The sequence below is a fragment of the Hyperoodon ampullatus genome (genome assembly GCF_949752795.1).
Source record: "Hyperoodon ampullatus genome assembly, chromosome: 15".
Classification (NCBI taxonomy): Eukaryota; Metazoa; Chordata; class Mammalia; order Artiodactyla; family Ziphiidae; genus Hyperoodon; species Hyperoodon ampullatus.
Window position 1 is genome coordinate 42,927,005 of NC_136928.1, and position 26,533 is coordinate 42,953,537.

Genomic DNA, 26,533 nt, shown 5'->3' on the forward strand with positions numbered 1-26,533 from the left:
ATCTCTGTGTAGGACCTTTCTCCCCATTATATTAATGTGTCCTTGTTAAATCTGTTTTTAGACTCATTAAAAGAATTTTTCCCCCTAAGGAATTCTGTGCTTCCTGAGCACTCTTTACTTCTTACTTCAGGGAAATGTACCTAAATAATTCTTTTAAATGTGCCATTCTTGAGGTGTTTAAGAATCATTATATTGGAACATTTTAAAGACAGTGAACCCCAAAGGAAGGGACTCTTGCTTATTAAACTTTGAATCAACAACCTCAAATGCAGTGCTTGGAAGACGGTGCTCATGAAATATCTGCTGAGGAGAAAACTAGTGCTTGTGTTATTTTAGTTGCTCCTTCCCTTAAACACTGAAAAGCAAAGCTGTAGAAATGCAGTGTTGTGATCAGAAGAAATAGAAGACTCAAGGAGGAAAAGACTATACTACTGAGTTCTGAGCTATACTGTTGAGGTCTGGTTTTCTCTCAGTAAACTCTTCTTTTGTCCCAAGAGTAATATTCAAAAGGCATTATTCAATAGGTATTTATTGGCATTATTCATTAGATATTTATTGGGTGCCTTCTTCCCACTCTAAAGCATCTTTTTGGGGGGATTGGGAAGAGGGGAAAATGTTAGGGTTGAAAGACAGTTCCAAGTAGAGGGAGCATATGCAAAGTTTCAAAGATTAGAAGACAGCCGTTGGAGATTACAGGTGAGACAGAATAACAAAACTTTGGGAGATAAGAGTGAGGGAACTATAAGAGTGTAAGAGATGGAGTGAGAGATTAACAGAAGGCAGATAATGAGTCCTTGTATAGCATGTTTTGAAGTTGTACATTAAACTAGGGATAATCTCCCCCCATCCTCCTAAAGAATGTTTGGCAAAGAGTTGATGAGTTCAAATTTGCATTTTAAAAAAAATGACTCTAGTTGTGATTTGGTTAGTTGATGTTTCAGGAGTGAAAAAAGAACCCTTATAAGTTTGTTATTGTATTTCAGTGTTATTATGGTAGGAACATTAACAATAGTTCTAGTTAATATCTAGAGAGTACTTAGTACGGAATTCCATCTCTCTGGACTGTGAGCTCTTTCAGGGCGGGAACCCAGTTTTACTCGTTGTAACTCTAGCACAGTGTTTTGTGTGTAGTAGATATCCAATTAATATTTGCTAACTTGATTTCAATATTAACCAAAATAGTATTTGAAAACATTTTTCCTAGGAGAAACATGAACCAGAAGATACTTAAGTTGGAGAACTTGCTACGATTGCACACTATTTGTAGGCACCTACACAGCCTGTATCAAAGAAGAATGTTGGCACAGTGGAGGCACGTGTTTTCATCTGCTTACCTGGTGTGGACAGCTCAGCTGTACGCCCAGCCCTGGCAGACAGATGCGCTCATCAGGGCCGCTTCATCTCAACATAGGCTTCTGGTGACAAAGAAGGTAGTTCTAGATTTCTCTGTGTTTCTCTATTATTTGGTCTGAGATGAAAGTGCCTAGAGCCGTGAGTAGAAATCCATTTTGAGTATTTTGTCATTTTTGAAGTCTTTATGCCTTAATGCTACATTCCAGGCAATAAATCTTTGTGAGGAAGGGAGGTTCTAGTTAGTTGTTTAGTAATGTTGATTAATTTGCTTATTTATATCAGTGTATAACAGTGAATTAAGGAATCAGGATTTTAAATTTTAGTCTAAGGTTTAACAATTTATGGGAGTGTTGGTAGAAATAGGAGCCCTGACTGTGGTAGATACTCCAGAATAAATCTCAAAGTTTTTTTCTTCCTTCTTCTTTATGTGTTCTGAATATTTAATAGGAAAAAAAATCGCAGAAGTCTCAGTTATCTTCAACAAAATCTAAAAAGGAGGTGGAGGTATGGATTGGAATGACTGTTGAGGAGCTGGCCAGAGCAATGGAAAAAGACATAGGTGAGCCAGATAATTTTATAAGGAAAAATATGGAACTGTGGAATACCTGGTATTTTATTTGCAGTGAGATTAAGACATTCAAGGATGAAAATTAGACTGGTGGTTTAAAAAGATGTTAAGTAATTCCAATATTTTTCACTTTAGATGACAAATCCGAATTAGTTTCTTGGCTCTTTGCCAAATCTAGTTCTCTAAGATTTTGCTTTTAATAAAAGTGGAAAAGATTTTTTTAATTTGAACTAACCTTTCTTGCTCAGAAATCTTGTGGGCTATTAGAATAAGTCCAAAGAATACTTTTGGACTGAGGGACCATATTTATACACATTTACTTTCCTTTTGTTTCTCTATAATTCTCTAATTGCACTCATTTTGACAATATCTGTAGTGTAGTGCCAGCAGAAAAATATTTGTAGTAATAACTACAACTTTTTTTTTTCCTTAATAAATTTATTTATTTTTGGCTGCATCGGGTGTTTGTTGCTGCTCGCGGGCTTTCTCTAGTTGCAGCGAGCGGCAGCTGCTCTTCATTGCGGTGCGCGGGCTTCTCATTGCGGTGGCTTCTCTTGTTGTGGAGCACGAGTGCTAGGCACACGGGCTTCAGTAGTTGTGGCACACGGGCTCAGAAGTTGTGGCTCATGGGCTCTAGAGCACAGGCTCAGTAGTTGTGGCGCATGGGCTTAGTTGCTCTGCGGCATGTGGGATCTTCCCGGACCAGGGATTGAACCCGTGTCCCCTGCATTGGCAGGCGGATTCTTATCCACTGTGCCGCCAGGGAAATCCATAACTGCAACTTTTAATAATACCATTCTTATTAGAAATGTAATAAAAATTGTAATTGGCCCTCTGTATCCATGGGTTCTGCATCTGTGGATTCTACCAACCGTGAATCAGAAATATTAAAAAAAAGAAAAAAAAATCCAGAAAGTTCCAGAAAGCAAAACTTGAATTTGTCATTCATCAGTGACTGTTTCTATAACATTACATTGTGTTATTGTAAGTAGTCTAAAGATGATTTAAAATATATGGGTGGATGTGTGTAGGTTATATGCAAATATTGTGCCATTTTATATAAGGGACTTATATATAAAGTCCATGTATTTTGGTATTCAGGGGATGTCCTGGAACCATGCCCCTGCAGATACTGAAGGGCTACTGTATTTATTACCAATTTAGGATTGTTGGAACAAAATTTTCATTTCGCTTTCATTATAAACTGACGTTAAAATTTAGTAAACAAGAAATAGCTTATTATTGTAGCAAAATAAAATAACAAGTGAAGCAGACTTTTGGCAAAAAGAATTACTAATAATAACTTACATTTATTGAGCTGTTACTATATACCAATACTTTATATGTATTAACTCATTTAATTCTCACAATTCTCTAGAAGCAGGTATGATTATTATCCCCATTTATAGATTGAGAAACCAGGGCATAGAGAGGATAAATAATTGCCCAGGATTTCACAGCTACTATGTGGTGGAGCCAGGATTTTGAACCCAGGGAGTGTGGCTCCAGAGCAGTTGCTCTTATTCACAGACCAAATTTTCTCTCAGGAATTGTTATTTTGTAAATCACAGCAGAGCTAGAGTTTTAACGTGTATCCTGCCTGAAAGTGTTATCACTATTTGTGACAGTACATCCTCACAAAGAATAGAAAATTAGCACTCTATCTTGTGTTTTTTTTAAACTTTGCATTGGATTATGTAATCATTTTATAACTAGAAAACTTTAAGAGAACAAATGGACATGGCCATATCATTCAGAATTTTTCCAAGGAAAACTGTATTGATATGATTTTATAAATGATATTGATAACAGACTTGATTTTTAGAACTTTTTATTATTGGCATTTTTCATATATATATGAAAGCAGAAAGAATGGAATGATAAGCATAATGTTTGCATAAGCCAGTGATAACAATTATTAATATATCATTTAATCCATGAGTACTTACATATTGCTAAATGATAATTCTTTTTTTTTTAAACATTAACACATACACGCATAACCATAATAATTCCTTTGTATCACCAAATAAATAGAATAATTAAAATACAGGTTCAGGGCTTCCCTGGTGGCGCAGTGGTTGGGAGTCCGCCTGCCGATGCAGGGGATGCGGGTTCGTGCCCCGGTCTGGGGGGATCCCACGTGCCGCGGAGCGGCTGGGTCCGTGCGCCATGGCCGCTGAGCCTGCGCGTCCAGGAGCCTGTGCTCCGCAATGGGAGAGGCCACAGCAGTGAGAAGCCCGCGTAACGCAAAAAAAAAAAAAAAAAAATACAGGTTCAATCCTATGGGTCAGTGCTCTAAACCCAAAACTGATTTGCTATGATTTAAATAAAAGTTATCTATTTGAAACTTATTTAATATTATAATCATACCTCTTTTGAATTTAAGATAGTTTTCATATGGTGAATATTTTTAACTGCTATATTAGCAATGTACATACATTCTAACCCCCCTGCCCCGGGTCAGTTAAAATAACTTGATGTGGGAATTCCCTGGCGGTCCAGTGGTTAGGACTCTGCGCTTTCACTGCCAGGGGTGTGGGTTCAATCCCTGGTGGGGGAACTAATATCCTGCAAGCTGTGCAGTGCAGCCAAAAAAAACAATTGATGTAATATTTCTGGTTAAAATGCTTTGGGTACTTTTCTACATGTAAATATTTAAGTCTTGGATAAAGATAAAATAATATGTTGATACTATATGCATTTAATGTAGAGGGAAAAAGATTATCCCTATGTATAAGCTACCTCTCAAAAGTTTAGGATAACATATTAGAAAACTATAGTTACTGGATTATTAAGGATTTTTAGCATTATTAGGAACAGAATTGTACTCATTATAATTTTTACGTTTAGAAAGAGTTTTATTGTTCTCTGAGAGCATATCCATATAGGAAATTTATGTTGTAGCATTCTTTTTTTTAATTTAATTTTTATTTTATATTAAAGTATAATTGATTTACAATGCTGTGTTAGTTTCAGATGTACAGCATAGTGATTCAGTTATAGATACACATATTCATATATCCATTCTTTTCCCATATAGGTTATTACAGAATATTGAGTAGAGTTTCCTGTGCTATACATTAGGTCCTTGTTGATTATCTATTTTATATATAGTAGTGTGTATATGTTAATCCCATACTCCTAATTTATTTATTTTTTATTTTATTTTATTTTTTAAATTAATTTTTATTGGAGCATAGTTGCTTTATAATGCTGTGTTAGTTTCTACTGTACAGCAAAATGAATCAGCTATACATATACATATATCCCCTCTTTTTTGGATTTCCTTCCCATTTAGGTCACCACAGTGCCTTAAGTAGATTTCCCTGTGCTATAGAGCATGTTCTCATTAGTCGTCTATTTCATACATAGTATCAATAGTGCCATACTCCTAATTTAAAATGTGTTTTCTTGGGGAAAGATGTGGTAGGGAAATACACAAGAAAGCATTTCTTGGCATTATTATGGAGTAGGATCAGTGAGGTGCTGAGGCTGGCTTGTACCAGTTTGTGAGCCTATTGCTAAATTATAAGGAATTATATGAGCTGGTGTAAACACAACCATTTAAAAAATTAAGTCATAAATGGAGGTAAATAAATACTCGTTAAGATTTTCACTTCTTAATTATTTTACTGCATTTTACTATTAATCTGTGATCTTGAGGTTATTTACATTTATTGTACCTATATGGTGGAAATACTATTTAATAGTGTGCTGCTTTACATCTCTTTTCATCTCTGTGTTCAGTGACTTCACATTGGTGGCTTGAAGTCAAACGTGGTGGGAGACAGCAGCCCCCAACCTTTTTGGCACCAGAGACTGGTTTTGTGGAAGACAATTTTTCCACTGACGGGGGGTGAGGTGGGGGGATGATGGTTTCAGGATGATTCAAGTGCATTTATTGTGTACTTTGTTTCTATTATTATTACACTGTAATATATAATGAAATAATTATACAACTCACCATAATGCAGAATCAGTGGGAGCCCTGAGCTTGTTTTCACTTGCCACTCACTGATAGGGTTTTGAATTGAGTCTGCAAGCAATTGGTTTATTATGGTCTCTGTGCAGTCAAACCTCTCTGCTAATGATAATCTGTATTTGCAGCCACTCCCCAGTGCTAGCATCACTGCCTCAGCTCCACCTCAGACCATCAGGCATCAGATTCTCATAAGGAGCCTGCAGCCTAGATCCCTTGCATGTGCAGTTTACAATAGGGTTCGTGCTCCTATGAGAATCTAATGCCACCGCTCATCAGACAGGAGGCGGAGCTCAGGTGGTAGTGCAAGCATGGGGAGCGGCTGTAAATATAAATGAAGCTTTGCTCACTCCCCAGCCGCTCACTTCCTGCTGTGCGGCCCAGTTCCTAACAGGGGGTTGGGCACCCCTGGTGGCGGGTATTTGTACCATGGAAATTGGAAAATGCTATAAATCAGGACTTTTTTTAAGGAGCCTCAGAGTAAACATTTACCAGCACACTACTGAATAGGAAGTTCTTTTAGTGTAATGTTCTGCATGTTTGAAGATGCCTTTCTTTTATATCTGTCTCTCAAAATATATATTTATAGGGTGACTGAAAGTCTGGAAGCATAAAACTAGTTTTATTATCACCACTGATACTTTATTTATTACCCACAGGAAAATATGACTGGAATTAAAGCACATTAAATAAAATGAAAACAACAGTAATTATTTTTCCTATGTTTTACAACTTTTTGGACGTCCTAAATAGATAACATAAATAAATAGTGTGTACATGTATTCTGTGATACTGTATGTGTGTGTGTACGTATATTTATGTATATACATATGTAAATATAGTCAATCCTTATTATTTGGGGATTCTGAATTGGCGAATTCCCTAAAATGTATTTGTACCCCCAAAATTGATACTTGAAATGCTTTTGTAGTCATTCCTGGACATGCACAGAGTGGTGAAAAATTTGAGTTGCCTGACCTGATCACACATTACTAGCTGAGGTTCAAACAAGGCAACACTCTGCCTTCTCTCCTCTCATACTGTAAACAAGTGTCATTTCTGTGGTTTATTTAGTGCCATGTTTTTCTCATTTTTGTGCTTTTTTTTGGTGATTTCGCTGTTTAAAATGGCCCCTCAGCATGGTGCTGAAGTGCTGTTTAGTGTTACTAACTACAAGAAGGCTGTAATGTGCCTTACAGAGAAAATACATGTGTTAGATAAGCTTTATTGAGGCATTAGTTGTAGTATAGTGCTGTTGACCATGAGTATAACATTAATGAATCAACACATATATTGAATAAGGTGTCTTTAAACAGAAACACATAAAACAAGATATAGCTGATGAAAATGTTGTGACCAGAGGCTGAAGGAACGTAACCCTGTATTTCCCCTCAGAGCAATGATTCAGTATTTGCTAATTCACTGTTCCCAGTGAGTTTATAGAACATAATTACCTTGAATAATGAGAATCGACATGCAATTTAATGTTTTATTAATCGCTCAGGTAGTTCATAAGGTACATGGTAAATATTCAAATATTTATGAATATGCAGAAATATCAGTTAATATAAATGTATCATATTTTATTTATTTTTTTCCTTTTTTTTGATGTGGACCATTTTTAAAGTTTTTATTGGATTTGTTACAATATTGCTTCTGTTTTATGTTTTGGTTTTTTGGCCTCGAGGCATGTGGGATTTTAACTCCCCGACCAGGAATCGAACCCACACTCCCTGCATTGGTAGGCAAAGTATTAACCACTGGACCGCCAGGGAAGTCCCTGTATCATATTTTAAAGATTATTTTCTTTTCAACTTTTTTTGTGATTCGTTAACATTAGAGAAACGGATAGCTTATATAGTTATTCCTCTCATTGAGTGTATTGTTTATATAGATGTTTATCAATAGAGGTCACTTTCTGGAGCATTTAATTCATGATCCTAAAAGGTTTTATCTTGTTTCACCCAGATTGTGTATATGAATCTTTATTGAACACTGCTATTGATGTAGATTCACTAGAAGCACACTCACATTTAGATGAAGTCTGGATCAAAGAAGTGATAAAGAAGTCAGGGATGAAGTTAAAATGGAGCAAATTAAAACAGGACAAAGTCAGAGAAAATAAAGATGCTGTAAAAAGGTAAAACTTAACTGTATAAATTGGGGGAAGGAGACCACATTGTTTTATTCACACTTTTTAATGGAAACATTTGCCTTAAAATTTCTTTTGCAATTAAAATGATGTGTGAGTATAGGTTAAACTTTTCTTTGAAGTGCTTAAAGTATCAAAAAGTATATTCAAGTTATTATAAAACTCTAAGAGTTATTTTTCTTAGTTTGCTGAGTGTGTATATTGATTCTGAATTTTAAAATTTTATTCAGTTTTGCTCACTGTTACGAAGATGCCTACAGTAGGTGGACAGTCATTATTATTTTATCATAAGTCATTGTATGTATAGAAGAGGAAAATAGTTATGTCTAATCAAAACTAAATGTTGGGTTTTATTGTTAATGGTAGTTCACAGAGATAACTGCAGATCAGTTCACTGGCTATGAAGTGTTTCTGATATTTAAGAAATGAAACTCCTTTGCTGTTAATTGTAGGCCCCAGGCAGATCCAGCTTTATTAATACCAAGGTCCCCAGTTGTTACTATAATGGGCCATGTTGATCATGGAAAAACGACGTTACTTGACAAACTGCGAAAAACTCAAGTGGCAGCAATGGAAGCTGGAGGCATCACTCAGCACATTGGTGCCTTTCTTGGTATGAACACAGATCACCTTACAATGTGCTTGGGAACCCCATATATTATTTTCTTAAAATAGTGTCACAGTATGAAATATATGAATTTAAAGTAAAAGAAAGGCTAAAGCCTAAAGCCATTGGTTTGATGAAATGTAGAGCTGGTGGTTAATAAAGGTTATTTTGTACAGTGTATAAGAAGAAAATTATACCTTTTGTATTCTAGCTCATTCTTAGTTTGGTTTAATGAACCTAAGACTCTTCAATGCTAGGTTGTCATAATGTTACCACTCATAATTGAGTGTCATTTGCTGAACACCTGGCATGTACCCAGCACTGTTCTGAGCACCTTATATGCTTTATCTTTTTTTATCTTCACAACATCATGAGGTAGGTATTAATATTCCTACATACATATAAGGAGGCTGAGGCTTGTTTAGGTTGAGTTACTTGCTCAAAGTACACAGCTTGTAAAGTGGCAAAGCCAGCATTTAAACCCAAGGCTGTTGGACTCAAATCCTGAGCTTCTAACTGTGTACTAAATTGCCTCTGTTGCTCAAGACAGTTGTGCAACTGGTGTTTGCTAATGCAGGAGTGGCTGCCTAGACAACTATCAGTCTGGTTTTTTCTCCAGAATATATTCCAGTTGGTACATTTATGAAAGTAGTTATATTCTAGAAATAGGTCGAGTTTTAGTTTGAAATTATTACATGAAAAGAAAACCTTAAAGATCTCACTGGTATGTTATCACTTTTCATTGTGGAATGATGATCCAAATGCATTGTTCTGATTAAGATTAATGGAAAGAATAAAATTATTTTGAAGAATTATTGATTGTGTTGATACGGTCATGTATATTCCTTTGTATTAAGGAAGCATATATTTGAGTGCTTAGAGTTCTTGGATTTCTGTTTCCACAGTTTCTCTGCCTTCTGGGGAAAAGATAACCTTTCTTGATACTCCAGGACATGCTGCTTTCTCAGCAATGAGAGCCAGAGGTGCTCAGGTCACTGACATTATCATATTGGTTGTAGCTGCAGATGATGGAGTGATGAAACAAACTGTAGAATCCATTCAGCATGCCAAAGATGCTCAAGGTACTGTGGCTGACTTACATGTATCAGGAAGGAAGTTGCTTTCTTTTTTTTAAAGGATCTACTACAGAGTCACTGTTTTTACATGTTGCTTATTTAATCTTCCTGGCAATCCCAGGATTATTATACCTGTTCTACAGGTAAGGTGCAAAGAAAGTTGAATTGTTTTCCCAAAGACATTAACTCCTAAGAAGAGTATAGCAGGATTCAACTTGGGACTTGTGACCACAAGGATAGTCCTTCCTCTACTATTTACTGACTTGGCATGGTGTGACAATTTAACAGTCTCAAATGACTTTTTAGAAAACATTTTAGGGCTTCCCTGGTGGCGCAGTGGTTGAGAGTCTGCCTGCTGATGCAGGGACACGGGTTCGTGCCCCGGTCCAGGAGGGTCCCACATGCCGCGGAGCGGCTGGGCCCGTGAGCCATGGTCACTGAGCCTATGCGTCTGGAGCCTGTGCTCCACAACGGGAGAGGCCACAACAGTGAGAGGCCCACGTACCGCAAAATAAATAAATAAATAAATAAATAAATAAATAAATAGATAGATAGATAGATAGATAGATAGATAACATTTTAACGTTTAACAGCTATAAAAGTAAGCCTAGAATAATGAACCCCTATGTACCCATCACCTCAATTCATTAGGAGTTACAAAGTTGTGATATTCTAATTGTTATTCCTTATTCATTTATTATCTGGAATTCTTCTCTAAAAGAAACTTTTACCTCATCTGCTTTAAATAAGTCTCATTTGGTCAAAGGTATAAAATCGAAACTTTTGGAAAATATTTGGCTATCTTCTCCCTTATTTCTCCATTTAAAAATTGTAATAATAGGGAATTCCCTGGCAGTCCAGTGGTTAGGACTGCACACTTTCACTGCCGAGGGCACAAGTTCAATCCCTGGTTGGGGAACTAAGATCTTGCAAGCCACATGGCATGACCAAGAAAAAAGAAATTGTAATAATAAACACCACACACATACTTTGTACATTCATTCTCATTGTGATATGACCCTACACCCACTGAGAAAATAATGTTGTCTTGAGAAAACGCACCTGATGGAATGCGTCACATTCCCCTAGGTTTGTTGGCAAGAAAAAAAAGAAAGGGTTGACAATCATTGATCTAGTCCAGTTTTTTTTTTTCATCTCACAACATGAAAACTAAGACCCAGAGGGTGGCAGGAACTTCCCCAGTTACAGTTAATTTGCAACATGCCTGCATTTGGAATCCGGTCTTCTAGCTTGTGTTCCTCTCTTTATTTTTTAATTCATCAAAACTACCTTTGTGGAATGGGCTATGTTCTTAATGATCCTAGGGAATTTAATAAAAATAAGAGTGGTAAATCTGTCAGGGACCCCGTAACAAAGCAGTTGGTTGAGATATGATAAATTCCTTACATCATGCTTTCTGTATCTGTTCTCTTGGTGCCTGTTAAGTTCCAGCTGATCAATATAGAATGTACTTTTTCATAATAATAGGCTATGGATTGCATAGCTCTTTCGTGTCTGTTTTCAATTTCTATTCCTTTGATACCTGAGAAAATTGCAGAGTTGGTGAAACTCAATCAGAATTATCTCCTAGAATTTTGTGTGAGTTCTCTAATGAAAGGGTATGTTTAGTAATGACAAGTAGATTATAAGATTATTTGGTTCATTCATTAAGTAAACATTTATTGAGAATCTACTTTGTGTCAGTCACTCAGCTAAGTGTGTATGAAGAAAGAGTTGCTGTAAATCCTAAAAGAAAGTTTACAATAATGGTACTTAGTTTCACCCCAGGGTGAGATGTTGGGTTTTAACAGGGAATTAAACTCCTGGAAAGAAGAGGCAAATGATCTAGTGGTATTAGAATTAGAATCTTCTCTTGATTTTTTTTTTTTTTTTTTTTTTTTGCGGTACGCAGGCCTCTCACTGTTGTGGCCTCTCCCGTTGCGGAGCACAGGCTCCGGACGCGCAGGCTCAGCGGCCATGGCTCACGGGCCCAGCCGCTCCGCGGCATGTGGGATCTCCCCGGACCGGGGCACGGACCCGTGTCCCCTGCATCGGCAGGCGGACTCTCAACCATTGCGCCACCAGGGAAGCCCCTTGATTTTTTTTTTTTTCTGGAGATTATCTCTAGTGTAGTTGCTGATCTTGCTTTCAGATTTAAGGATAGTCCTTTCTCTACCCTAAATACTGTTGTGTGTTTTGTTTTTGTTTTTTAATCAGCATAATTGCGTATTCTTAATTCAGAATCTTATAATTGCAGTTTTGACATCTCTCATCTGGAATCCTTCATGTGTATAAAGTAGAGTAGGTGGGTGTAAAGTGGGTCTTTTCAGGTCTTTTGTTAGATAAATACATCCACTGGGTCAGGAGAAAGCCAGAAAACGTTGGCATCTTTCATTGTGAATACCTGGAGTTGAAGTGTCATCATTTGCACTCTTCTTAACTCTGTCTCTTTCAGTTCCTATTGTCCTTGCCATAAACAAATGTGACAAAGCTGAGGCTGATCCTGAGAAAGTGAAGAAAGAACTGCTAGCTTATGATGTGGTATGTGAGGATTATGGAGGCGATGTTCAAGCAGTGCGTGTTTCTGCACTCACGGTAAGTGCAGGCACCTCAGAGACAGTGTGTTCAGATGGGAGTGCTACACATCATGCACATAGTGCCTTATACCTAGAGAACATTTTGACATCCATAATTTCTGTTGTTGTTTAAAAATTCTCTGAGAACTAGGCAAAGCTGGTATCATTATCCTAGTTTGGCAGATGAGAAATTAGGCTCAGAAAGATTAGTCATCAATCCAGAGGAGTCAGGTTTACCTATGCTTTTCTTACTATGAGGTACTTAGAATGAGGAGAATAAGTGGTGAATGATGTGGGGATAGGATAATAGTAGGATAAAGACTGTTTTAAGCAGAAACGAAATTCAGTTGGTAATAAAAAGTGCTTGTTTTTAAAGTGAAAATCTATAGAATAGGTCTTAGGGCATTTAAGAGAAATTTAAACAAATAAAACTTTTTACTAATACAGTGTTGAAATATTTTGGTTCAGTTTGTTATTGATTGACTCAGTGTTTCTATGAACTAAATTGCTCTAAGTTTTATAATGTTATTTATGATGAATTCCATTTTCTTTTAAATTACCAATTATTCTCTTCTGGATAAAATATACCAAGGAAGCTCAGTACTTGCTTTGGGATAGCATTTTCCAATTCTCTTGTCCTATACAGGTTGCTGCTAAGTAAAAATTTGCTTTTTTGTCCATTCTTACCATATTCCATGGTTTACTTGTAATATGGACTTTTTTTCTTCTGATCATTTGGTGAAGAAATTGTACTTTATTTGGCCACCTTCCTCCAATTAAGTCTCATTTTATCTTTACTTTTCCTAAATTTGTTACCTCCAAGATGATTAGAAGTTATACCTCTGTTAATAGTAAAACTATGCCTCTTTTTCTCTGAAACTCATAAAATGCCACCTTACTTTGTCATCTTTCTACTATACCTTGATTGTTACTACAATGTGAAAACCAGATGGCAAGATTAGAACATTTGAAGACATGACCACCTTTTGTGTCCAGATATTAGATGAGTAGATAGATAGGTGTAAAGCTGCTTAGGCAAATTTGGAGGCATGGCAGAGATGAATCCTGGGAATGGAGGTAAGAGAGTGGCAGGGAAGTAAGATGAGGCCTTCTTTTCCGAGGAAGAATAGAGGACTCTTCATGCAAAGAAACAACCCCAGCTCTGCTTTTCAGAGCAGCATCTTGTAAACTGGAATAAATACTAGGAATAAGTAGATGGGTAAGCACACTGTTTAGTTAGTTTTGTTACAGTTGTCTGTGTTGCTTTATATTGTAACAATTGTGAGCAAGCTCTTAGCTGACATGGAGAATGGAAAAATCCCTTGTCCATCCATTCCAATTCCATCACCCGTTAATCAGCTGCATGATCTTGGAGCCTTAGAAAGCATAGTAGACATAGATCATTAAAGGTGAAAGAATCATCTAATCTAGCTCCTTCATTTTACAGTTGAGGAAAGGTGATCCAGGAGGTGAACTGATTTTCCAAGGTTGTACAGCTGGGTAGTTGCAGAGTATAGGTTATAGCTTGGGTCTAGTCAGTGCTTTTTCTCCTTATTTATTTAATAAGAGTAAATAGTGTTTGATTTACTTATTTTACAGGATTCTTGAGTGGGTCAGATGAAATCAGTGAAAGCTTGTTCAATTGGATAGAACTTCAATTGTAATGTACCATTGTAAAGAAAGTGAGAGGAAGAAAACACAATTGTAGAGACAGATGGAGGACAGAGGGAGAAAGAAGCATGTGTTTATAAAAGGGTATTAACAAACTCTAGTAGCTATTCTTAAAAATATATAGATAGGGCCTCCCTGGTGGCGCAGTGGTTGAGAGTCCGCCTGCCGATGCAGGGGATACGGGTTCGTGCCCCGGTCTGGGAGGATCCCATATGCCGCGGAGCGGCTGGGCCCGTGAGCCATGGCTGCTGAGCCTGCGCATCCGGAGCCTGTGCTCCGCAACGGGAGAGGCCACAACAGTGAGAGGCCCGCATACCACAAAAAAAAAAAAAAAAAAAAAAAAAAAATATATATATATAGATAGATAGATAGATAATATATATATAATATATATATTATATATATAATATCTATATGTATAGCCACTGTTCATTGCAAGATCTGTCCCTGGGTCAGATTTTCTTGCTTATCTCTTCTTCCCTTTCTCCCTTCCTCCCTTCCTCCCTCCCTTCTTTCCTTCCGTCAAATAGGGTAATTCATGTTTTTGGGTTTTTTTAACATCTTTATTAGAGTATAATTGCTTTACGATGGTGTGTTAGTTTCTGCTTTATAACAAAATGAATCAGCTATACATATACATATATCCCTATATCTCCTCCCTCTTGCGTCTCCCCCCGCCCCACCCTCCCTATCCCACCCCTCTAGGTGGTCACAGAGCACCGAGTTGATCTCCCTGTGCTATGCGGCTGCTTCCCACTAGCTATCAGTTTTACATTTGGTAGTATATATAAGTCCATGCCACTCCCAGTTTGTCCCAGATTACCCTTCCCCTCCCCGTGTCCTCAAGTCCATTCTCTATGTCTGCATCTTTATTCCTGTCCTGCCCCTAGGTTCTTCATAACCATTTATTCTTTTTTTTTTAAATTCCATATATATGTGTTAGCATACGGTATTTGTTTTTCTCTTTCTGACTCACTTCACTCTGTATGACAGACTCTAGGTCCATCCACCTCACTACAAATAACTCAGTTTCGTTTCTTTTTATGGCTGAGTAATATTCCATTGTGTAACTGTGCCACATCTTCTTCATCTATTCATCTGTCGATGAACACTTAGGTTGCTTCCATGTCCTGGGTATTGTAAATAGAGCTGCAGTGAACACTGTGGGACATGACTCTTTGAATTATGGTTTTCTCAGGGTATATGCCCAGCAGTGGGATTGCTGAGTCATATGGTAGTTTTACTTTTAGTTTTTTAAGGAACCTCCATACTGTTCTCCATAGTGGCTGTATCAATTTACATTCCCACCAACAGTGCAAGAGGGTTCCCTTTTCTCCACACCCTCTCCAGCATTTATTGTTTGTAGATTTTTTGATGATGGCCATTCTGACCGGTGTGAGGTGATAGACCTCATTGTAGTTTTGATTTGTGTTTCTCTAATGATTAGTGATGTTGAGCATTCTTTCATGTGTTTGTTGGCAATCTGACTATGTTCTTGGAGAAATGTCTATTTCGGTGTTCTGCCCATTTTTGGATTGGGTTGTTTGTTTTTTTGATACTGAGCTGCATGAACTGCTTGTAAATTTTGGAGATTAATCCTTTGTCAGTTGCTTCATTTTCAAATATTTTCTCCCATTCTGAGGGTTGTCTTTTCATCTTGTTTACGGTTTCCTTAGCTGTGCAAAAGCTTTTAAGTTTCATTAGGTCCCATTTGTTTATTTTTGTTTTTATTTCCATTTTTCTAAGAGGTGGGTCAAAAATGATCTTGCTGTGATTTATGTCATAGAGTGTTCTACCTATGTTTTCCTCTAAGAGTTTTATAGTGTCTGGCCTTACATTTAGGTCTTTAATCCATTTAGAGTTTATTTTTGTGTATGGTGTTAGGGAGTGTTCTAATTTCATTCTTTTACATGTAGCTGTCCAGTTTTCCCAGTACTACTTATTGAAGAGGCTGTCTTTTCTCCATTGTATATTCTTGCCTCCTTTATCAAAAATAAGGTGACCATTTGTGTGTGGGTTTATCTCTGGGCTTTCTATCCTGTTCCATTGATCTGTATTTATGTTTTTGTGCCAGTACCATACTGTCTTGATTACTGTAGCTTTGTAGTATAGTCTGAAGTCCAGGAGCCTGATTCCTCCAGCTCCGTTTTTCTTTCTCAAGATTGCTGTGGCTATTCAGGGTCTTTTGTGTTTCCATACAAATTGTGAAATTTTTTGTTTGAGTTCTGTGGAAAATGCCATTGGTAGTTTGACAGGGACTGCACTGAATCTGTAGATTGCTTTGGGTAGTATAGTCATTTTCACAGTGTTGATTCTTCCAATCCAAGAACATGGTATATCTGTCCATCTGTTTGTATCATCTTTAATTTCTTTCATCAGTGTCTTATAGTTTTCTGCATACAGGTCTTTTATCTCCTTAGGTAGGCTTATTCCTAGCTATTTTATTCTTTTTGTTGCAGTGGTAAATGGGAGTGTTTCCTTAATTTTTCTTTCAGATTTTTCATCATTAGTGTATAGGAACGCAAGGAATTTCTGTGCATTAATTTTGTATCCTGCTACTTTTCCAAATTCATTGATTACCTCTAGTAGTTTTCTGGTAGAGTCTTTAGGATTCTCTATGTATAGTATCATGTCATCTGCAAACAGTGACAGCTTTACTTCTTCTTTTCCAATTTGGATTTCTTTTATTTCTTTTTCTTCTCTGATTGCTGTGGCTAAAACTTCCAAAACTATGTTGAATAATAGCAGTGAGACTGGGCAACCTTGTCTTGTTCCTGATCTTAGTGGAAATGCTTTCAGCTTTTTACCATTGAGAAAGGTGTTGGCTGTGGGTTTGTCACATATGGCCTTTATTATGTTGAGGTAAGTTCCCTCTGTGCCTACTCTCTGGAGGGTTTTTATCATAAATGGGTGTTGAATTTTGTCAAAAGCTTTTTCTGCATCTATTGAGTTGATCACATGGTTTTTCTCCTTCAGTTTGTTAATATGGTGTATCACATTGATTGATTTGCGTATATTGAAGAATCCTTGCATTCCTGGGATAAACCCCACTTGATCATGGTGTATGATCCTTTTAATGTGTTGTTGGATTCTGTTTGCTAGTATTTTGTTGAGGATTTTTGCATCTATGTTCATCAGTGATATTGGCCTGTAGTTTTCTTTCTTTGAAACATCTTTGTCTTCTTTTGGTATCAGGGTGATGGTGGCCTCGTAGAACGATTTTGGGAGTGTTCCTCCCTCTGCTATGTTTTGGAAGAGTTTGAGAAGGATAGGAGTTAGTTCATCTCTAAATGTTTGATAGAATTCGCCTATGAAGCCATCTGATCCTGAGCTTTTGTTTGTTGGAAGATTTTTAATCACAGTCTAATTTCAGTGCTTGTGATTGGTCTGTTTATATTTTCTATTCTTCTGGTTCAGTCTTGGAAAGTTGTGCTTTTGTAAGAATTTGTCCATTTCTTCCAGGTTGTCCATTTTATTGGCATATAGTTGCTTATAGTAATCTCTCATGATCCTTTGTATTTCTGCAGTGTCAGTTGTTAGTTCTGCTTTTTCATTTCTAATTCTATTGATTTGCGTTGTCTCTCTTTTTTTTTTTTTTTTTTGGTACGCGGGCCTCTCACTGTTGTGGCCTCTCCCATTGTGGAGCACAGGCTCCGGACGTGCGGCTCAGTGGCCATGGCTCACGGGCCCAGCCGCTCCGCGGCTTATGGGATCTTTTCGGACCGGGGCATGAACCCATGTCCCCTGCATCGGCAGGTGGACTCTCAACCACTGCGCCACCAGGGAAGCCCTCTCCCTTTTCTTCTTGATGAGTCTGGCTAATGGTTTATCAATTTTGTTTATCTTCTCAAAGAACCACCTTTTAGTTTTATTGATCTTTGCTATTGTTTCCTTCATTTCTTTTTCATTTATTTCTGATCTTTATGATTTCTTTCCTTCTGCTAACTTTGGGGTTTTTTTGTTCTTCTTTCTCTGGTTACTTTAGGTGTAAGGTTAGGTTGTTTATTTGAGATGTTTCTTGTGTCTTGAGGTAGGATTGTATTGCTATAAAGTTCCCTCTTAGAACTACTTTTGCTACATCCCATAGGTTTTGGGTTGTCGTGTTGTCATTGTCATTTGTTTCTAGGTATTTTTTGATTTCCTCTTTGATTTCTCCAGTGATCTCTTGGTTATTAAGTAGTGTATTGTTTAGCCTCCATGTGTCTGTATGTTTTACAGATTTTTTCCTGTAATTGATATCTAGTCTCGTAGCATTGTGTAATTCATGTAATTGATATCTAGTCTCATAGCATTGTGTAATTCATGTTTTTAATGCTTAAAGAGAAAAGTGTAACTGTCGAGGATTATTTGGCTTTCTGATCCTGGTATTTACATTTACAGATATTATTTATTAATATATATTAACAGTTTTTTTTGTTATTAAAGGGCGATAACATGATGGCTTTGGCAGAGGCAACAGTTGCTCTTGCAGAAATGTTAGAATTGAAAGCAGACCCTACTGGTCCAGTTGAAGGAACAGTGATAGAATCTTTCACAGACAAAGGAAGAGGGTAGGTCTGTTAAAATGCTTGCTTTCTAATAATTTTATTTCATTGTTTTTGTGACTTGATTATATAACAGTATCTTATGTTTATTGCACATTATTGTTAGTCCCTGAACAATATTTTCAAAGCATTTGTTTCAAAAAATATGGATTTCCCTGGCAGTCCAGTGGTTAAGACTCTGCGCTGCCACTGCAGGGGGCACGGGTTTGATCCCTGGTTGGGGAAGTTATGCATGCCGCAGCGGTGCAGCCAAAGAAAAAGAATTTTTTTTTAATAAAAGTAAAAAGTATTTTATTGCACTGGCACACGGAACGCAAACATGCAGTTATCACTAGATCATAGCAAATATGTGTATACACTTAGTAGTCATATTTAGGTGACTTAGTAGTTCAATTTGCTTGATTTTTTTTTTCCCCACTGACTTAACTGAATTGCTGAAGCCTTATAGACTAACGTAACTTGGAATAAAATAGCAGTTGTTGCATTTTAGGGTTTCTAAATTCTTTATGTCCTTACCCATTAATATATAGTAAGATTGTTGGAATAGTGTTCTCTTCTTTAATTTCCCTCCCTATTAGCAAAAGAGGTCTTTTCACTGCTTAACAAATTAGTTATAGAAAGGAGATTAGGATTCTGTCAGAACACTTAGCTGTCTGCACACTTCACTACCATAACCTTACAAGAAATGTTTTTTGTTTTCTTTTTTTTTCAAATTGTGGTAAAAAGTGCATAATATTAAATTTACCATCTTAACCATTTTGAAACGTACAGTTCAGTAGTATTAAGTATATTCATATTGTTGTGCAACAGATCTCTAGAACTTTTTCATCTTGCAAAACAAACTCTATACCCATGAAGCACTAATTTCCCCGCCCTCCTCCCCCGAGCCTTTGGCAACTGTCTTTCAGTAGTTGTTTCCATGATTTTGACTACTTTAGATACTTCATATGAGTGGAATCATATAATATTGTCCTTTTTGACTGGCTTATTTCATTTAGCATATGTTCATCCAGGAGGTTCATCCGTATTCTAGCATGTGACAGGATTTTCTTTTTTTAAGGTTTTATAATACTCCATTATATATATATACTGCATGTTCTTTATCCATTCTTCCATTGATGGACATTTAGGTTGTAATTATGAAGAAATGTCTTTATAGTATGAAAAACTGTTTGAGAAGTGGTGGAATTAACCCTGTGTGTTCAAATTATATATTTTTTAATCTCATAAAGATATCTTTACTGAGAAAGTGCCATTACATCCTGATTATGGCATTAAGAGTATATACTTTTATTTTCATATTAGTCCTGTTACTACAGCTATAATTCAAAGAGGAACTTTGAGAAAAGGCTCCATTCTGGTTGCTGGAAAGAGTTGGGCAAAAGTACGCTTAATGTTTGATGAAAATGACAAAGCAATCAATGAGGCCTATCCCAGCATGCCAGTGGGAATTATAGGCTGGAGAGACCTCCCTTCTGCAGGAGATGAAATTCTTGAAGTAGAATCTGAGGTATATCAAGCTTAATTCCTATGCAGTAGATATAATGATTTAAAATATCAATCTATACTGTTATACCAAATAAGTAATAAGTAATTCAGTACTATAACGGGCTGTGAGGGGGGGCCAGTGATGTCATTTTAGAGTTTGGCTGTAAAATTTGGCTTTTAAAATTTGAGATAAGATTTTTAAATAATTTCAAATTTACACAAAGCCTCCATATTAAAGTTCTGTAAGTTTCTTAAAACTTTAACATTAGTGGTTTCATATATGAGCTAGCCTAATTTCATAGTGGAGGAAAAAACCAGCAGTTACTGGTTTCTATTTAGTTAAATAATTCCCTTTTTTTTTTCCCCTATAAAGCCAAGGGCACGTGAAGTTGTTCACTGGAGGAAGTATGAGCAAGAACAGGAGAAAAATAAAGAGGATCTGGAATTAATAGAAGAAAAGCGAAAGGAACACCAAGAAGCACATCGGAAAGCCCGTGAGAAGTATGGCACTTTGCACTGGAAGGAGAGGTCATTTATAAAGTACAAAATAAAAAAACAGCAGCAACCCTTAAAGCCAAAAGAAAAAGCAGGAGGAGATTCAAATGTACTTCCTATAATTATTAAAGGTGACTTTTAAAAGATTTTACTTTACAACTCATTTTAGGAATATATGTATTTCGTCATTCTCACAATTAATTTGGGCCATTAAATTTAAGTCAAAATGATTTCAGTATTTTGGGGGGGAATTTTTAAAAATTGAGATATACTTGACATGTAACATTATATTAGTTTCATAATGATTCAGTGTTGCATATATGGTGAAATGATCACCATAATAAGTCTAATTAACACCTGTCACCATCCTTAGTTATAAAAATTTTTTTTTCTTGAGCACTTTTAATATCTACTCTCTTAGCAACTTTCAAATTTGCAATGCAGTGTTATTGACTATAGTCACCATGCTGCATATTATATTCCCATGACATATTTACTTTATAACTGGAAGTTTGTACCTTTTGACCCTCTTCACCCTTTTTGCCCACCCCCTCACTGGGGGAGATTTCCTTAGTAAACATTTATCTAGTGGACTTTGTTGTAAATGTACATTTGGTTCTTTATACTTTATTCAGTTAAGTAGATATTTATAAGGCTAAACCTAAAGAAAAGTGGATTTTGTGGTAAATGCTATTCCTATTATTGCTTTAAGTAGATTATTGTCATTTTTGTGTCTGTTCATTTCTAACTCCTAACACCAATAATTTTAAACTTTTGCTGCACTTAGGTGATGTTGACGGTTCCGTTGAGGCCATTTTGAACATTATGGATTCCTATGATGCTTCACATGAGTGTGAACTAGAGTTAGTACATTTTGGTGTGGGTGATATTAGTGAAAATGATGTTAACCTTGCTGAAACATTTCATGGTGAGGATTCCGTTTCCTGTTTGTTTAACTGTGTTCCCTAGAGCATACTCTGAACCATTTGCTTCTGTCTTTTGTTGCTGGGCTAGTCACACCTGACATTTTACCCCCATCGGTATCCCCCTTCCTGTTGCAGTTCAGTCTCAGCTAGTGATTGAGGGCAAACGGGATGTGCAGTGTTGCAGCCACAGCTCCACTGTGGCTGTCATTGTTGTACTGAAACTTTGGGGAACTATTTCAAGCCCCAGTAGTATTTCTTGACTGTACCAATACTGCCTCCTCACCCCTTCCAGTTCCCCACCAAACCCAGGCTTGGTTCTCTCTCTCTTTCATTTAGCCTTTTTGAATGCTCCTGAATCTGCAATCAGCCTACTCAGTACTTTCCTTCATCTTTTACTTTTGGTTGCCTATTTTTGTTTACTTATAATTTTACAAATTTTATTTTTCTTAAATCAAAAGCTCTTTTTAGCTTTATATGCCTTGAAGACAAGGGGACTGTTTATGAGTCAAACTTAGGATACACAGAAAGGGGACTCATGATTGCATGACTGTCACTTTAACTAGGTTTAACATCTAGGCAAAGCACCAGTGTTATTGAGTGATTAATGAATCATTTAGGAAGGGGGTACTTCATGACCTAACTTGATTAGAATTAGATGTTACCTCTACTACTGACAAGATGTTTTCAATAATGTTGGTTATTTCAAAGTATTTTATGGGCACTGACTTTTCTATTAATGTAGATAGTATGATGCATTGAATGATTTCTTAATGATAATAAGACTTTCAAGGTGGTTCTGTTTTTCTCCTGATTAAGGCATTTGCATAAATTTTTTTTCACACCCCCAAGGTATTTGCAGTTAAATACATTATTTGTTCTTTGGTAAAATGGTCAGCTCCATGGAACTTCTTTCATTTCTTAAACAACTCTTGAACTTTACCAATTAAGTAACTACAGTTGACACTTGAACAACATGGGTTTGAACTGCGGGTCCACTTATACGTGGATTTTTTCAGTAGTAAATATTACAGTACTACAAGATCCGAGGTTGGTTAACTCCTCGGATGTGGAGGAACCGCATTTATCTGGAGGGCCAACCATAAATTATGCTCGGATTTTCAACTACACGGAGGATTGGTGCCCCTAACACCTGTGTTGCTCAAGGGTCATCTGTATTTTTTGAATATCTTTTGGCCAGCTGAATACCTAAGAGCAAACAACAAAAGTTGTAGACTATAAGATTATAATTAATAATGGAATTGTTATTAAAATAATGTAATATTTCAGTTCTAATCATTTTTTTCTTATTTCTCTGGTATGAAAGCTCCGTTTAGCATATTGCCTTGCACATTATGGTCATTTAAAATAATGTTTCTTAAATGATTGGATTTAAAAATCATAAAGAAATCTTACTTGTTTAATAAGCCACAATAGAATTTATAAAATCCTTTCATTAATTTAAAAATTAACTAGTTTTCGTGAGAAAAAATTATAGAATTTACCTCTCCTACTCACTTTTAATTTACATAGAAGCAAAAAATTTAGATTTGAGTTTTTGCTTGAAAGACAAACTGTTTAATGCAATATTTGTGCTACTTTATTGTATTTATGCTTGCCAGGTGTTATATACGGCTTCAATGTGAATGCAGGCAATGTTATCCAGCAGTCAGCTGCAAAAAAAGGAGTAAAAATTAAACTTCACAAAATCATTTACCGTCTTATTGAAGATTTGCAGGAGGAACTGAGCAGTAGATTGCCCTGCATTGTGGAAGAGCACACAATAGGTGAGTGTTCACTGAATGTTTAAACATTCATATCTAACCTGCTGTAACTAACACTTGAAAGCAAAGTTTAAGGGAAATGTATTTTGCTGTTTAAATATGTTCACTGTTCCAACACATATCCTGTGTTCTAGAAAAAATTGACTACTATAGATAAAGGTTCAGTGTAACTTCGTATGAATTATAAACACCTGCCCTCTGCAAGGTGTTGTGCTTTTGGCTGTGAGGATACAAAGGCAAATAAGGCAGTAAGAACTTGCCCTCTAGTTAGACATAAACCACTAGTTGTAATACAGAGTAGACTGGGATGGGAGGTATAAACATTATTAACAGTGTTGTGGAAGGAGCCATTGATTTTGTCCAGCAGCTGGCAAAGAAATCCACCATGAGAAGAAAATTTACTTTAAATATTAAACACTTAAAAATATTTTTTTCTAACATATCCCTTGGCCAGTTTAACGGCTAAATTTATTTCAGATGGACTGAATCAGTTTATCTGTTCTTTTTCCTCCCCACATCCAGATATTTTTGGTTAACTTTTAATTTTGATGGTAGTTTTATATTTCCAGAAAAATTACTGGAAAAGTATAAGCAACTCCCTCCCAGTTCACCAGTTGTTTACATTTTGCCCCATTTGCTTTAGTCCTCCCCCTTCACACACACACACACACACACTTTTTTTTTTCTGGGCCATTTGATAGTAAATTTGAGATATTGTGTTCATTTGCCCCTAAATATTTGCATTTCCTAAACACAAGGATGTTCTCATATAAAACTGCAGAACAAGTATCAAACTCAGGAAATTGAACATTAATACTCTTATCTAAGTCACAGTCCATATTCCAATTTTGTTCATTGTCCCTATATAATGTACTTTATAAATATATTTTTTTCCCTCAGTTCAGGATCACAGATTAGGTTCTTCAGTCTTTTTTGACCTTGACATTTTTGAAGTGTATATAGGCCAGTGATTTTGTTGAATGTACTTTAATTTGGATTTGTCTGTTTCCTCATGATGAGACTCAGTATTTGCATTTTTGGTCCACAGTACAGATTTATTTTAGGCTTTTCTGACCTACTTAACATGATCACACAGAGATTTGTATGTTCTTGTGCTAAGAGCAATTTGGAAAACTGAGTCATATGAGGGTTTCCAGGGGTAAGTGAGCACCAAATAACACTAACCGTAGAAAACTGGTACATTATAGTGTGTGATACCGTGTCATTATTGGAATTTGTTTTAAATTTCAGTCAGTAAAAAAAAATTAAGCTGACTCACAGAATTAGTACTCTTAAGTGTATATAAATTACCCGTGGTGAGATTAAAAATAAATCAGGCAACAACGGATGGTCCATTCAAGAAAATATATTGAGGGACAACTGAAAATTAGGTTTTCATGGAGCAGACAGGAATTATACTAATCTTATCAACGGATAGCATCTTCTATTGCATTTTATTCATCCAAAAAAGTGAGCATTTTTTTTTCATTCTTTTGGTAAGCACATGTAGTTTTGTTGATTTTCTTTTCCAAGAATACCCAAGGGTTTTCATGTTTTTATTTCTAATATTGGCCAGGAAAATAAAGTTGGTTGAGTCAGAGAAAATTAGGACTTCCTTGCACAAGTTTGTAGTTTTTCTCACACCTTTAACTGTTACTCTGCCGAATGTCAGAAATTATGTATCTCTCAGAATTTTTGTTTTCTTTATACTTAATGTTCTCTTCTTCCTAAAGGTGAGGCTTCTATACTAGCTACCTTCTCTGTAACAGAAGGGAAGAAAAAAGTTCCTGTGGCCGGCTGCAGAGTCCAAAAGGGACAGTTAGAAAAGCAAAAAAAATTTAAATTAATACGTAATGGACATGTTATTTGGAAGGGTAAGCAACATAAAACTGTTTCTATGTCATATCCAGTCACCGAAACCTGATGATCCTGGGTAACTGAAATCTTTCACTCCCATAATCCTAGTTCAGGCCACTTCTTGCTAACTCATATCTGGCCTCCAGTCCTAATGCCTCTCCCAGGATTGTTAGTCGCCAGATCTAAGGTTCTAAAAATTGGCCCCAAACTACCTTTCCAGCCATGTCTCTCCTACACTTGGATCCACATCATTATATTTTCATCCTTTCTTAACAACCTTGTGCCTGCATCGTCTTCATCCTGGTGTAACTCATTCTTCAAGTCCCGAGTATAACCCCCATCCCCTGTAGTGTTTACCCTTGAAAAGGGAGACAGTACTTTTCACTACAAATCACATCTTATTTATAGCAAACTTCATTTTTCTTTGGTTTCCCTGGTATTTCATCCCATCTTTTAACATGACAGGACTGTAAAATCTGTAAGAATTTCAGTGTAATTTTCCTTTTAACACCAGACTACAACTGCACTTGTTGGGTACTTATTTGTTGAGTTATATAAACCGTAGTAAGTTTTTTTTTTCTTTTTTAAGGCTCATTAATCTCACTGAAACACCATAAAGATGATATTTCAGTCATCAAAACTGGAATGGATTGCGGTCTTAGTTTGGATGAAGAAAAGATAGAATTTAAAGTGGGAGATGATATTGTCTGTTATGAAGAAAAAGAAGTTCTAGCCAAGACTTCTTGGGATCCAGGATTTTAAAATTATGTTAAAGATGTAAATGATTAAATGTTTTGCTTTATTACAGAGCAACTAGTTTTGTCTTACTAAAGGTAATTCACCACTCACTGCTGGTCAGAAAGTTCTACCGAGCATTAACAGGTGTAACTGTCAAAACGCTACAGAATTAGGAAACCTTATTTAAGGGCGCGTCCAACTAGAAATCCTGGAGTAGGGAAAGAATATGGCTAAAGGGAATTGTTAATTATTGGTATATCAGTGAATCTAATAATCAGTTTAATAAACTTCAAGTGCTTTAGTTCATTGATATCAAGCAGGCCTCCCTGAACTGTGCTCCTTAGATAAAAATATGGTACCAGTCAAATACTGTGAAACTATTATTTTTCAGTGTCAGCAGTACCAATAAGCAAACCTCAGAACTTAAATTCCAAAGAGGAGTTCACACTCAACATTAAAGGACTTTGGGTGAAATTTTAATAATCTTTATTGGAGTATAACTGCTTCACAATACTGTGTTACCTTCTATTGTACAACAAAGTGAATCAGCCATATGCAGATGAATTTTTTAACTGGTAAGAGAGCTCTGCTGCCTTTAAACTTCCTTTGTAGGAAACAAGTGTCAATACATTGTAGCTTCTTTTTAGGCAAGGTTATAATACCAATTCACACAAACCAATGTTTCTCAATCTGGGGGTGGGGGAGGTTCCTCCCCACCC

At 36.4% G+C, this 26,533-nt stretch overlaps 1 protein-coding gene across 1 annotated transcript; it reads left to right on the forward strand.

The window, feature by feature from the left end:
- Nucleotides 1-1,204: 1,204 nt before the first annotated feature.
- On the forward strand, nt 1,205-25,883 carry MTIF2 (mitochondrial translational initiation factor 2). The gene is made up of 13 exons (XM_079720782.1): nt 1,205-1,430; nt 1,801-1,912; nt 7,872-8,043; nt 8,508-8,668; nt 9,568-9,744; nt 12,194-12,333; nt 18,411-18,535; nt 19,835-20,039; nt 20,391-20,643; nt 21,300-21,440; nt 23,058-23,222; nt 24,953-25,093; nt 25,666-25,883. The coding sequence occupies exons 1-13, from the start codon at nt 1,212-1,214 to the stop codon at nt 25,836-25,838; spliced, it is 2,184 nt and encodes a 727-aa protein (XP_079576908.1). The 5' UTR covers nt 1,205-1,211; the 3' UTR covers nt 25,839-25,883.
- Nucleotides 25,884-26,533: the final 650 nt, after the last annotated feature.

Excerpts from the sequence above, each read along its gene's own strand:
- MTIF2 (XM_079720782.1), top strand. The coding sequence starts at position 1,212 with ATGAACCAGAAGATACTTAAGTTGGAGAACTTGCTACGATTGCACACT. Across the intron at positions 9,745-12,193 it reads GCATGCCAAAGATGCTCAAG|TTCCTATTGTCCTTGCCATA; the intron begins GTACTGTGGCTG and ends TGTCTCTTTCAG. Across the intron at positions 20,644-21,299 it reads ACTTCCTATAATTATTAAAG|GTGATGTTGACGGTTCCGTT; the intron begins GTGACTTTTAAA and ends TGCTGCACTTAG.